At 38.2% G+C, this 14,684-nt stretch overlaps 1 protein-coding gene across 5 annotated transcripts in view; it reads left to right on the forward strand.

Moving 5' to 3' along the window:
• The window catches only part of CACNA2D1 (calcium voltage-gated channel auxiliary subunit alpha2delta 1), a 410,029-nt gene that overhangs the window by 43,115 nt on the left and 352,230 nt on the right, over window positions 1-14,684 (forward strand). For all 5 annotated transcript variants that reach the window (XM_084263178.1, XM_084263177.1, XM_084263180.1 and 2 more), the window contains exon 2: window positions 10,735-10,816. In XM_084263178.1, the coding sequence (XP_084119304.1) occupies window positions 10,735-10,816 (82 nt within the window). The remainder of the gene's footprint in view (window positions 1-10,734; window positions 10,817-14,684) is intronic.

Genomic DNA, 14,684 nt, shown 5'->3' on the forward strand with positions numbered 1-14,684 from the left:
CTCAAGGGAATTTTTGCTGTTCACTTCCTCAGAAGTGTAAGTGGGGACAAAATGACGTGGACACAGGGTAATTTCTCTGGGCACTTACATTAGCATTCCTGTTCAGTAGGTATATTCAATGCTGCATATGTATATTCAATACTGTAACCAAAAAAGGTTGTTCTGTATACATATTCAATGATCTAAAAAAAAAAAAGAAAAACTTAAGTTTTAATTAATTACTGCACATTTTATATTCCTTTAGTAAGGTTTTTTTTCCAATCTAAGTTCTGATCCTGTATTTCTTTGTTAGGCACAGGCAAGCTTTGGATTCTGTGTGATCATACTGTCTCATGGTACAGTGATACCATGCTCCAGTATTATATAGACATTATGCAGTCTCTATTTTCACAGTTATACCTAAGAACTATAGTTTCTTTCTGTATGTTATGAAAAAAGGGAAATGTCCAATCGCAAACAGCAGATCAAACTGATTGCATGCTTTAAGAGGATAAATGTATGTGTGTTACGGTGGCCGGTGTAGTTAATTTGGTATAGAAAGCACACACGTCTCATCTACATGTCTAGTTTCTGTATTCTAGGTGCATGAAAACAAGATACTGCAATGGTAATGGCACAAATTGGGTGGCTCGGGGAAATTCTCACTGAGTTGAATTGGTGCACATACTTGTGGGTGAATGTGCATAAGTAAGCTTCTGAATATGTTCCTAGTTTGTATGGAACTCTTTCTTTTTCTCCTTTAATCTCTTCTTTACTGGTATCCAATATGCCATATTTAAATTTCCTTATACTTTTTTTCTGAGGCTAAAATGTAATGCTTATTAGTTTGGGGAAAAAGTAATTTCAATATAAATTATGGTTAAATTATGAGTATAATATGTTAAACACAACCGATAAAATCATTTTTTGCCTGAAACGCCTTAGCAAAATTGTGCAGTTAAGCACTTTCTAAAGTTCCATTACGCTGAGATTTATTTTTCAATCATTTTTTAAGCCATGCTTTTTTATTCTCCAAAGGCATTATGCCATTAACAGACTCACCATGTAATATAAAAACATCAAAAAAAGAAATAAAAAATAGCAGCACTTACATTTTACTTTGCATAGAGACCAGCTTCTAATGCAGGTTCCATTGCAACGGTACTGGGAAAACTGAGGCAGTATATGTGAAATTCAGCTTCGGTCTCCTTTTTGCCTGACTAGGTGTATGATTTTAGCAGAGTGTCTGTGTTTGTACTAGAGTAATGAACCTAGTCCAGATTGCATTGGATACTCCTGAAATACTAGTTATGGGAGGTGAAGAAGAGAGCTGATGTTTTTCTGAGGGAACTCCCGTGGAGGTGAATACACCGAGCTTTGTCCAGTGGCTGCTCCTCCATGAAATCTATATTCTAGGCCATATGTTAGACCATTGCAATTTAAAAACAAAGAAACAAAAATAAAAGGATTGATCTAGTACAAATTTGTAACAAATTAGTGATTCTTTATTTTTGAGTTTGTATTTCTCAGCCACAGAAATGGTAACTAGATTTTGAGTGATTGTTTTTCCAGTGTTGAGCAGTAAATGGTACTAGATGTATATCTGATTGTAAAAGCCTTTAATGAAACACATCTGAGGACTACTGACAGTCATTTGAGCTGAAAATTTGTTATGTCTTCTCTGTTAAACTGTTTTAGCTCTATAATCTTTGATAATTAAGGCATAATAATTTTTAAGTAGTTCTTTTTACAGCTTATAGTAATTTTGCAGCTGATTCTATTTGTCAGGCTTGCACTAAAGATTTAGCTTAAATTATTAAATGATATTTTGTGCAACAGTAATTTCCATTAGAGGATATTTTTCATGTTATTTGCCAGGAAGCTTTAGACTCCAGAAGAACACTTTTGGCAAAGTGAAGGGAAATATTTGCAAGGCAGAAGCTGTAATTATGAACATGTGTGGCTAAACACCTGTCAGCCACTTGGTTTGTACTGAACAAGCTTACAAATTTCTATGACCGTGCCCTGATCTGGGCTCTTGAAAGAGAACACCATATTTAAAGAATTACTTGGTCAGCCGTGTTTAACACCTGGATGCTTTGGAGAATCTACCTCAAGCTCATTGAATTGGAAAATGCAATTACTGATAAAGAACTGAACTGAAATGTGGGGAGAGGGTATTTCAGTGGGATTGAACAGCACGGAGTGGGTCCTACTGCTCTGTCAGAGGTGGATGCTGTCCCCAGATTCACTCTTGAAGCCTTTTGATGGAGATATTTAGGCAGGGTTTTATTGGAAGGTGAGAACAAAACAGCCAGTAGAGCTGTGCTCCAGAACAAAAGACCATTTGGGCTAAAAGAGTTGGTTGGGCCTAGTAGTTCTGAGTGAAGCTGGAGAAAGGTTTCTCCATTTCCAGGCCCTGGGGAAGATACTGAACAGCTCATGGTGCCTTCTGCAGTTGACCATCTCCATCCTGGAACCTGCCACTGGGACTCAATATTAAGAAGCAGGCCATTTGTTAGGACATAGGCAGTCATTGGGGTGACAGATCTGCCCTTCACTTACCATGGGCCACTGACTTTGTTCTGGAAGGCAGTGGTGGAACTTAAATCTCCTGGGATGTGGGTAAAACCAAGGGGCCATTCCTTCTCCTTCTGTCTGTGTGCTACATCACTGGGTTCCTTGTGTCACGTTTATCTGTGGTACAGAGGGATTCCTTAAAAGTGCAGTTGGTAGAGCAATCTTTAGTGAGTGCTCCTGCAAGCTTGTTTGTGAAGGCTATGATGGAAAAGAACCATGTTCATATAGAGGAGTGTTTGGAAAAAAAATGGAAAATAGTAATAGCATCTGTGACTGAATAGCTTAAACATGTGAAATGAGCTTAAAAACCTCAAGTCTAAACACTGCAATATCTACTACTACAACTGCAATGTATCCTGAAGAGTTTTCTGTCTACATTGATCCTTTCTACAGAATGACAGCTATGACACAGAAATTATGTCTTACTCCCCAAAAGTTTCAATTTGACAAATGTAAAATAACTATTTCAAGCAAGGATTTTACATTTTGGAAACAGGAATGAGCAAGAGGGTCCCTCTGGTCGTGGTTGTTGAGACTGTCTTATATCTGGAAAGTCCTCAAACTACATGGCCAGCAGCTTGTCACATTTGGGCAGATAAGACTGTCAAAGAGGGCAAAGAAAACAAGTACTATTTTTTTCTTCTTGCCAACAGCAGAAATATGGAATCAGCCTATGGAATAGATGATTTTTGTGCATCCATTTACATGCACAGAGATAGTATAAATTCCCTATTTTCTTTACTCAGTGTAGTAGCTAAGTGTCATTAATTAAGCTGTGCTTTTACTTTTATTATACAGGAGTTCTTCCAAACAATTATACAAAGTTATGTGGTACATTTTTCAGTGGGTAACTGGCAGTAGATGTACATGCCTGTATCATTATCACATTGGAACAAAGTGGGATGTCCCAACATTTGCTGCACATGTCCCTTTTCACGTAAAATTCTGAATCCTTAACTTTCTTGGAAATTGCTATTTACTATATATAGTGTTTTGACTATACTTGTAAGCTGTCCATTAGTAATTTTAAAAATAAAAAAATAAACAGAAAGAGAAGTATTGGAGGGCTGTGCAACACCCTGAGGGACTTATAACTGTAGAAGTTATAGAAGGAAGAGAAATGCCTCTAGGTGATGAATTTAAATCTCCACTCTGTGGCAACTAATTGGACTGTTAGAAATCTTATAGTAAGATCTGGAAAATTCACAAATGCTTTACGGACTACTTTGCCTTAAATTGTATTTATATCACATCTAAATTACATGACTGTCTTGTATTCATTTTCTGACTGCCCAATGGCGATTCAAGAGCTTGTTCTAACCATGGGATTTCAGTGATCAGTCTCTCCACGTTCAACCCTTTTCTTTCCCTGATTTAGAATCAGTGGGATTTTAGCACACTCTGACAATTTGTCCAGTATTTCACAAAGACTGTCTTTATTACTCCTTCCAAAGTCCGGTTCTCTATAAATCTGTCCATCCGCCCACATACCTGAAATACGAGTACTGTCAGCTTAATAGGTCATCAAAATATATAGTGATATTAAAACTCAGTAGCTTTGCAGTAGGAGGTATAAATGCAGCAACACGGGTAATTTCTGTGTAGAAGGTTAGTAATTCCATTGTAACATATGTTCTTTCACATGCCTTCTATAAATTACAGGAACAGTTTCTGTTTGCCCTTTAGTGTTGTCTAAGAGGGACAAAGAATGGTTGAGAATCCTGCTTTTACGATAATTTTGTAGCCTTTCTCCCCTCCTTCGCCCAACAGCAAACCTAAAAAGCATCTGATCTGAAAGTGAAGGTTTTTCTGAGCAAGAAAATAGAATGGGGTTAGCTTGAAAAATTCTATCAAGGCTTGCTCTCTCATGGTATCTGAGCCTGCTCTCATTTTTTTTAAGCGTCACTTTTCTATTGAAATAGGAGCAATGTATTCCTTTTTTTTTTTCCTTTTTTGGTAATCTAAGAAATATTGACCTATTTTTAAAACACTTTTTCCTCTTGCTACTTACAGCTTTCATTACTTTGATTGTTGTTATTTTTGTATGCAAGAACTGTTCAGAAACTTGAGCGAGATGTAATGTTAGCTGAGGAGAGCTGGGTGTGCTGCTCCAACATACCAAGTGACTTCAATTGGCAGAGTTAACTTCTATGCCTACCTCTTTAAGTATTTTTTTAAAGACATTATCCAAGTAGAAGCCAGCTAATGGACCTTAAATTACTGTAAGTGGTCTACAAAGCTACGGCATATAATTACATGAATCTACTTTCCTTGAAGTCAGCAGAAAAAAAATTGCATCAGTTTCATGAGGAAAAAGGTTTAGAGCCAGGCTGTCCTACATCTAGGTCTCTCTGTTTCTTTTACCCTTGTAACTGAGCAGTGCTCTATTCTGCGAGTAGAGTTTGCTATATGGCTTTCGTGTAAAAATAGCATTTAATGAAGTTAAAAGGAAGATTTCTTAGGCTGGCACCTGCTATATTAAGTTCTGCTTGGAACATGACTATGGTTATATCTGTGAAAGCCCTCTGAGTTTAGGAAATATAACTGTCTCATTAAAAAAAAAAAAAAAAGAAAAAAGGAAAAAAAAAGAAAGGGGGAAAGAGGCTTTCTGGGCTGTCAAAACAGCTGCTATGCTATGTTAGCTAACAGTGTAATATGGATGGATGACTGTGTAGTGTTCTGGCTGTTTTCTTCATTAATCTGATCACAGCCCAGGCGACAGCAGCAGGGTTGTACCTTCTAATTCCCCAGCAAATGACCCGTGTCTGTCTATCTTTAATCAGACAGCCCCTTCATCATTCAAATTGCTTAGAAGTTGCTGGGGAAAGGCATGGGCACGCTCCTTTTGTCTAGTCATTGCTTGATACTGGGAAAACCCATGTGTGGGAGAAGGGGGTTAAAATCAATTGCACCGCAAAACGCAATCACCTTTCAGGGGAAACAGCCATTGCGATGTTTGTGCCAAACTAATAACGATAGGAACAAACTAACCTTTTGTACAGGCATTGTGTTGGTGCCCTTTGCAGTAAAAAAAAAAATGACTGCTGCTTCTTTAAGTCATGGGAGCTCACGTTTGCTGTGACAGCTTTCCAATTGTTAAATAAACTCTTGCCCATGAGCAGCTGTCAGACAGATATTGCACTATGGGCTTCAGTTAAAAGGAACGCCAGACAAGCATTTCAGTGCTGACAGGCTCTTGTTTAATAATTTTAAAGACACACCTTTTTATGAGATAATTTTTTATTTCTAACATTCTGCCAGATTTTCCCATGAACATTTTAGGATGTGATTGTGTCCATTTCTGGAAAAAATAAAAAAGTCTATGAGGAGCTTGTAATATCTCAAATATAGACTTTTGTTTGCTGGCAGGTTGGGAGAACTGAGATGCAGAAACACGGATGTTAGGCCTTATAAATAATACTAATGACATTATTTTAACTCCTGTGGGAAGGCAAGAGTAATTATACTGAGCTTCTTCAGAGCTGTAGAATGCCATTTCATCATTTGTACTTTAGGTAGTAATCTAGAAAAACCCTTCCTAATTTATAACTTTTTTTTATGTTGGACACTGCTGTACTAGCTTCTGTATAGGCAAGGAAGGACAGTTTTCCTCTACAGAAGGTCTAATAGGCTAACATGAATATGCAAGAAAATAATCTTTTAAAGGTAGTCAGCACTGGAAGGGGCATTATAGAGAAAAGGAGTCTGAGGGGAGACCTCATCACTCTCTACAAGTACCGAAAAGGTAGTTAATGAGGTGGAAATTGGTCTCTTCTCCCTGTTAGCTAGTGACAGGACAAGGCAAAACTGTATGAAATTGTGCCAGGAGAAGTTGACGTTGGATATTAGGAAAACTTTCTTTACTGAAAGGGTTGTCAGATATTGGAACAGGCTGCCCAGGGAAGTGGTTGAGTCACCATCTCTGGGGGTTTTTAAAAGTGCAGATGTTGTACTTGGTGACATGGTCTAGTGTTGGACAGATAGTTGGACTCAATGATCTTGAAGGTCTTTTCCAACCATAACCATTCTATGATTCTATGATTCTGTGATTCTATGCCTCTTTCCATTCACTGAAGCAGAAGTCTAGTTCAATTGCAAATCAAAACAATAAAAAAAACAAATGTAGCAAAAAAACCCTAGTCTCGGTGACACCTTCAAGAGGTAAGTTGTGGTCTAATTGTGTGGAGGCAGGAATTCCAGACAATGTATAAGAAGTATTTATTGAAAAACTCAGTAATATTCTTGCAAATTAAAGAGGAAAATTATCTGTATTTCATTTACAGGTAGTAGTAATAAGTAATTTTTATTTTTTAAAGGCAAATTCTTCCAAAATCTCAAGTTAACTAACTAATCTATGTTCTTACCATTCCAGTTTCCTTTTAGGACACAGAGGAATATATCCAGTAAATACAAAGCAGTGGGAAATGAAAAAAGTCAATTTAAAAATCAATTCTCCCTGATTTTTTTCTATCAACTCCTCCTAGAAATAACACCCAGAAATTTTATAACTGAAATGGATCATAAAAATATCTCGGTGTATTCAATTATTTATTTTATGCTTTTGAAAACACTTTTGGGTAATGGGTTTCACTTTTTCACCTTCCATATACCTCATTCTTTCACACAGAAAAATAGAAATTATTCAAAAATGGAAAATGATAGCGTTTTTGTTTTTGTTCATACTTGTTTTTATGAGTTGGTACTGTTCTCACAGATACACAAGATGGGCTTAAAGCCATGGTAAACATAATACACCATAACAGGTGAATTTTAACAATCTGATTTCTATATAGAACTAAATGTTTATACAATATAAGGACTTTGTGGAGATTTAAACCAGGAAGTTAATTTATTTTATATCAGATTTTGAAAAGCAAAGTATAGAAGGGAAGGTTTGGGAGCACTAAACAGTGATGGAATCAATTGTAATAGTCAATGAAAATGTAATTGGTCCCTAAATCCCAACATACATCACTTTCATGTGTCTGTGTTAGAGATGTAGGGTAGGAATGAGCAAAGAAATACGGCAGTAAGAGTACTCTTGGTGACACAGTGCAAAAGGAGAAACCGAACAGAGACCTTGAGTCTGTTGACCTTTTGCACCTACAGCCTCTGTTGAACCTCCATGGAATAGCATCAGCACTAGCCTGAAGGGCTGCTTGTTTGGAGGCTTGGAGGTAGGTAGCTAAGTGACTCAGATGCATAGAGGTATTCAGGAGATATTCACCAAAGAATGTCAAAACAGTCTGGTCAAATCCCACAAAGGGTAAGATGTGTTGAGAAAATGTGTTCCTGTACAGCCTGCTCTAGGTTATCCTGCTCTGACAGGGATGTTGGACTAGATGATCATCAGAGGTCTGACCCTTCCAATCCTTGGCATATTTCAGTCAGTATAGTCTTCTTCCCAAAATTTTGGAATTATAACTCAGCATTCTGCAAATCTAGACTAGAAGTCAGTTTTTGTCAAGTGCACTGAGAAGATTTTAAAAGGCAGTCTTCTGAAAGCTTCTAGCCGCCAGGGAACTAGATCAGTTAAAATTGCTGAGTGATGAATGAGAGGAGTGATATAATTTCAGTCTAAAAATTTTTCATTAATTTGGTTTCTGTTTTGTTTGGTTTCTGGGTTTTTTGATGTGGTTTTTTTTCTAAAATATTCAGAGTGGTTTAAGATGTAATTTGTATATGTCTGAAATACTTGGAATTCATGGAGGAAATAAAGGAGGAGCTGTGCAGAGTGAAATCACTGTGCTTTATCTAAAAAAATGGAAGGGAAAAATGAAGATATGACACAAGAGAAAATGAAGGATATGATACAATAATTGGGAGTGTCAAATAAGCCAGGCCAGGGGAAAACCAGTAGTATCATGGGTGGAAACTACGGATAATGAGAAAACATGGTTACAACTTGCTGGCTGAATTTCTGCTACAGGCTTTTTTGAGGCCTCAAAGACATTTTGAGCTAAACCTTGAAAAAGTCCATGTTTACTGTGTCACATTATTCTGCTTGTCTGAAATAGGATTCAAATGGGATTCATGAGAGACAGTGCATTGATTGGGGAGTGACCCATTTTTGAGTGAGAAGAGGAATTTGTCTTAAACCTGGCATTTCTGTAAAACTCAGTACCTTCCTGTCTAGGTAGTTCCCATTCCTCTCTGTACACTAATTATTTTGGGCTGCCAGAAGGTCCTTCATGATAGATATCACAGTCCTAAGTCTTTTGTGTTTGGATGACTAATCATTTTCTTCTCAAGCATGAGGAAAGATTATTTAATAAAAGTAGCCAAGTTGGAACTGCATAATAGAGATTTTGCCCTTTTAAAATATTGATTGTGGTTTCACAAAAAATATATTAACGACCATGTGAAGAAGGAGTAAAATCAGTCCTCCATGTTCTTTCTTAGTCTTCCAATTTTTCTCTATTGCAGAAGAAAGAGTCTGTCTTTTTGCTGTCTAACCTAAGAAGTCACTCCTTGGATATCAGACTAAGACTAGAAAATGTTTAGGATAATTATGTGTATCTCCTGCTTCAGAGAAGAGAGCTGTGAAAATGGCATGGATGAGTAGGATTAGGGAAATAATTGTCACCCTCTACTCAGCATTGGTGGGGTCCAACCTTGAGTACTGTGTTCAGTTTTGGGTCCCCTGCTACAGAAAAGACACTAAGGTGCTGGAGCATGTCCAGAGAAGGGCGACAGATGAGGGTGGTGAGGGGACTGGAGAATAAATGCTTTGAGGAGCGGCTGAGGGAACTGGGATTTTTTAGTCTGGAGAAGAGTGTAGGCTGAGGGGAGGTCTAATTACTCCTTACATCAAGCAGAAAGGAGGTTGTGGAGAAGCGGGGGCTGACCTTTTGTCCCTAGTGACAAGTGATAGTACAAGAGGAAATGGCATTAAGTTATGCCAGGGGAGGCTTAGATTGGGTATCAGGAAAAACTTCACAGAGATGGTTGTTAGGCATTGGAACAGGTTGCCCAGGGAAGTGGTGGAGTTTCCATCCTTGGAGTTATTTAACAGATGGTTAGATATAGTGCTGAGGAACATGGTTTAGTGGTGGTAGGCAAGTTAGGGTGACGATTTGACTTGATGATCTAAAGAGCCCCTTCCAACCAAGATGATTCTATGATTCTCTGATATGATGATGAGTTGGAAATCAAACTTTCAGCCTTGGCACTTGATACAAACTTTTTCTGAACATGGACCCTGCTGGAATAAATGTGTACCATGGGTTCTTCCCTGCTACAAAATGTGACATGGCACAGAAACATAAAAACTGTATTGAATCCAATACTTTCCTAGAGAGCTAGGTTTACTGGGCACAGGGATCTAAGCATGCACACCAGCAAATTGCTGCCTGAACAGTTTCTTCCCTGGTGAAAAACTGCAGCCAGGAGCAGTCATGTGTTGCCAAAACAGCTTGTGCCACCTATGGCTGCTGCTAGCTGTCCTGCTGCTGATTCCTTGGAGTGTCCATGAGGGGGATACAGGACAGATTTATTTTGGTTTGTCAGCTTGATTCCTGTTGCTGTTTTTTTCTGCTTGTGCTATTGGCTGGGAGAGGAACTTCAAGGCCCTCAGGAAGGGTGGAGGTGGGAGTGAATTGTAGGTCAGGTAGGTTGTCCTGTTAGGTACCATACCAGCTCTTTTGTGGTGATCCTTGCTACAGCTAGTAATAGATACGATGGCATGCTTGGTTTATAGCTGGCTTAGTGTGGTGGCCACTGCAGAAAGCTCTGTAAGTATCAAATCACCAAGGCTGGGTAGAGGCTCTTTTGAAAAATAAAATAAAATTTAAAAAAAAGACAGTCAGTTAGGCTCCATTGCATTTGGAAACAGATCTTGGTACTTGTCAGCAGCAGGCAGCTACAATGATATACTTGATGGTGAAGACAGTGCCTGCCTTGAAGAGTACCAGGGAAACTCCAGCTGATGAAAAGTAAAAGGAAGGAAAAAGGAAGTGGCTTAGATTTCAGTGAACAATAGAGAACACCATTAAAGTGTAGCTTGAATATTCCAAGCTTATTGCTCTTTAGCAAAGACAAGTCTTGTATATTTTGTATTCAATTTTATCAACATGTTCTGACTTTTTTCCCTTTTCTTGTGCTATACAATTGTACACAAGTTCTATCTGCCAGTGATCTGATTGGTTGTGTCTCTTTTCTTTTTGTTTTTCGTAGGATAAAAGCATGGGTAGATAAGATGCAAGAAGATCTTGTAACATTAGCACGAACTGCCAGTGGAGTGGACAAGCTTGCTGAGGTGAGTAAGAAGATGCGCCTTAGACTGCTGTAACTAGAAAGTGAAGTGAATGGTGTGCATCATCTAAACATTAAAATCATTTCATCCCAACATAGTAAAAATGTTTTTGGGAATTAAAGTCTGCAGTGCTTGCTGAGAGAGAAGTGAATACCACAGAAATCCATCAATTCCCTCAATGTTGCAGCTCACTCATTGCTAATATTTAATCAGCTTTGCAGTATCAGACATAAGGCTTACCACTGTTGCAACACTTCCACCTGAAGCAAGCAGGTTTTATGTTATATGTTTGTCAAATACAGTATCCAGGAAGCAACCACACACAGCAGTGCAAAATTCTGCTCTCTATTAACAAGGGAGACAATTTTTCTGCCACATAATTCCTGAAATAAGGCAGCTTTTGGTTAGAAGAAATGTAGATGAGAATAAAAACTACCTTTATTCAGCTGTTCGAGTTTAACCCCAAGTGTGTTTTAGGGCAGAATTTATAATTCTTCTGTCATTGGGAAGAAACATTTGTGCTATTTTCCATTCGTAGAAGGTAAAAATACATCTAAGAGTGCAGCGAAATGAAGTCACAATTCAGAAAATGTCAGGATTTTACTGCCTATACAACTTTCTGTATATACATCATGATCCAGTATACACCCACATGATCATACATTTCCCTCTCCCTTTCCCTGCACAAGTGACATGGTCTAGTGTTGGACCTAGTAGGTCTGAATAGATGGTTGGACTCGATGATCTTCAAGGTCTTTTTGAAATGAAGCCGTTCTATGATTCTATCATAAGTCCCATGACTTGTTCTGTGAACTGATGAGCCTCTGGGTTCATGTAGGACTGTATAATGAAGGGAAACGAAGCTGTTACATCAGGAAAAGAAGTTATTTTGTCAGGTGACAAAAGCCCTTGATGCTGGGGAACTGAACGTGAAGCTGTGAGATTTGGTTTTCAGAAGTCATTGTCTCCCCAGTGATCCACAAAATGAATAGTAGCTGTGTTACAAAGCCATTAAGAAACACACAGAAAAATCAGGTGTGTAGTTTATGAGATTCAACACTGTATATTAGTGTATTTCTTTGACCTTAAAGACTTTACTCGGACATCCATATGTCTCATGTGAATCCTGTTCCAGAAAGACATTTTCTTTTTACTGACTGCAAAAGGAGGTTAGATGACTAGCTCAAATGTCCATGTTTATGTTTTGATATCTAAATGAGATTACCACTGTCCTATAGAAGGAAGAGTTGTGTCACTACATGTACTACATGAGGAACATAAATGAATATTGCAGAAATTACTTAAGTTCTGGTCTTTCTTAATATTTGGGTTCTTCATTTGTAACACAATTTAAGGCAGAAGCTTTAGATGCACTTTTTACTCTTGGAAAATCCCAAGCAAACATGGGTTACACACGTGAGTTTCCAGCATAGGATCCCAACAACACAGAAATGTCTATCACTTGAGCTTTCTGAGGAACCATAAGGTTTACCCAGCATGGAACATTGATGGGAGTTTTTGTAGGTGGCTTTCACACGTATCTCGTGACATAGTACAATGAGGCTTGAGAATGATGTTTTTCTCTCCAGGTTTTAGTGAGGAGTTTCTGCTAGGAGGACGGATGGCCCTTTTTCTCATCTGATCTAGGTGTGGTCTGTTCCCTTTTGCATTTGATATGTCTTGTTTTCCCACTGTCTCCTAATCAGCATCATGCCTTTGATTCATCATTGAGCTTTCTATTCCATTCCTGATGTACTGTGTGGACTATCTTTCATCTCTCCTCAACATGTTCTGTGTTTCCGTCTCAGTTTCTTTGCTGCTTGGCCAGTTTGCCTTTCTCCCTTACACTGGCTTCTTATCCCTATTTTAGGTTCTCACCTAGCTTTTTCCAGTTCAGCCCCTCTCTCTTGACTCAGTTTGCCTTAGCATTTCCAAAACATTTTGTCCAGGTGTGTGTGGTGAGCCTGTCCCAGTATTCCTATTGCATTGCTTGTCTTCCCCAGGTATTTTTGACCCCCATCTAGCCTTTCCCTCCATCACTAATTCTCAGTCCCAGACCTGTATTTTTCTCCTGTATGTTTTTCCTACTTCCCTTCCCTGTCCAGTCTCTTCTCTTTATTCTTTGCCCTCCATTTTCCAGCCTATTATCTCCTATTTCCATTTTCCAATCTCTTGCCCTTTGTTATTTATTCCATCTTCATCTCCTCTTTCTCCCAATGTTTAGACCACAAGTGTGTGGAGATGACCTGAGAGACCACAGCAAGACTGAGCTTTAGTTGTAGGGGAGGTGTGATGTTCTCCAGATGTGATGCTTTCTGGGTTGGAATACACCTGTGTGTAGCTTCTCAGGGATTTAGCTGATAAAATCTCTTCAGTTATCTGTAGGTTCTTCTCAGGCAACAATTCATTAAACACCAAGTATGTCCTTTAATATATGTGTTGAGTTTTTAATCTGTAGTGCAGGGGCAATAGTGAATTTCAAAGGGAAATGAGTTACAGAGGATTTCTGGAGCAAAACAATGAGTTAATGTCTCAAACACTTTGCCTAGCATTTCCATGTGAAAACCAAATAGTAAAATAGATAATGAAAATCCAAGAGATTGACACTGTCATTCTTTTTTACCCTGAGGAAAATGTTTATGTAGTTAACATTTGTCAAACTTACAAGCTGCTAAAACAGTCTTATAATGAGAAGTGCCGGGCAAACATAATAATATGTAGAGCTACCAGCTGTACTTAAAACATACCAGTGACATTCATGCTGAACAAAACATTAGCCTGTGAATACTGAAGGTAAATTATTGTTTGAAAGCCAAAACTTCTAGCACACCAAGCAAATAATGTTATCTCAGAAGTTGCCCACAAGGTGGTTAATATGTGCTTGTAAACCTAGGACTTAAATCATGAAGGGGGATGCTTCCATGTAAAATATCCCTCTATATCAGAGCTGTTTGTTTGACCTAAATTGCATGATGTCTTTCTCTAGCCACAAGGTTTTTAATTAGCTCTCTTGCCTGCAAGGCAGAATTCAAAGCCCTTTGAGGTGTGAGCCACACAGTCTGTCCCTGTCCCTCTTGTTTACAGGCTATTGTCACTTTCCCATTTTTAAATGACATGCTTGGGTTTTTTTGGGTTTTTTTTTTCCTGCTTGCTGCCTATTAACGTTTAGTCAGATCTGTTCTGAAACAAATCACAATCTTGGAAAAATGGAGTCTACAGGACATTAAAAACAACATGCTTGCACGCCTGTCACTTTTATTCACAGAACTTGTCTTCAGTTACTCAAGCTTTAAAAATAATTAACAATCAGAATGAATTTTCAGCTTTTTTTCTGATTCATTACTTCCTCTAACTCCAGTATTGTTTGGACTGAGTCTGTAGTCTTCTTGTTTTTGGAAAACTTCAAAAAATGAAAAAAATTGTTTGTTTTTTTCTGGCCTTCGTCTCTCCCAAAGCAGAATGATTAATTAAAAAAAAAAAGCAAAAAAAGCAGAGGGCTTCTGTCATAACATGGTAGACATGACGTTCAGTGAAGAAGTGAAGAGCTGTAGTACATACGGGCATATGTAAGATTGGAAAGCTGTACTTTGCTCAGGCATTTTTTTGGTAGGAGAAATATTTTTCCTTGTTCTAGGGAAAATCAATTTTAATTTGACCAAATCTTCTATGAGGATTGCTAAAGTGCCCAAGATAGCTCTCAAAGTAGCACCTTTACTATGTCCCCACCTGGAGTAAATTAGCTCCTCAAAAACCAGGGCTTTTCCAATTAGCTGCTGTGCTATGCAAGTTGATGGTGTTTTCACAACTTGCTGAAGATATCTCAGGCTCCCCAGTGCTATACTTTTGACCAGAGTGCATGTAAAACTTTAAG

Source organism: Gallinula chloropus (genome assembly GCF_964237585.1).
Source record: "Gallinula chloropus genome assembly, chromosome: 1".
Classification (NCBI taxonomy): Eukaryota; Metazoa; Chordata; class Aves; order Gruiformes; family Rallidae; genus Gallinula; species Gallinula chloropus.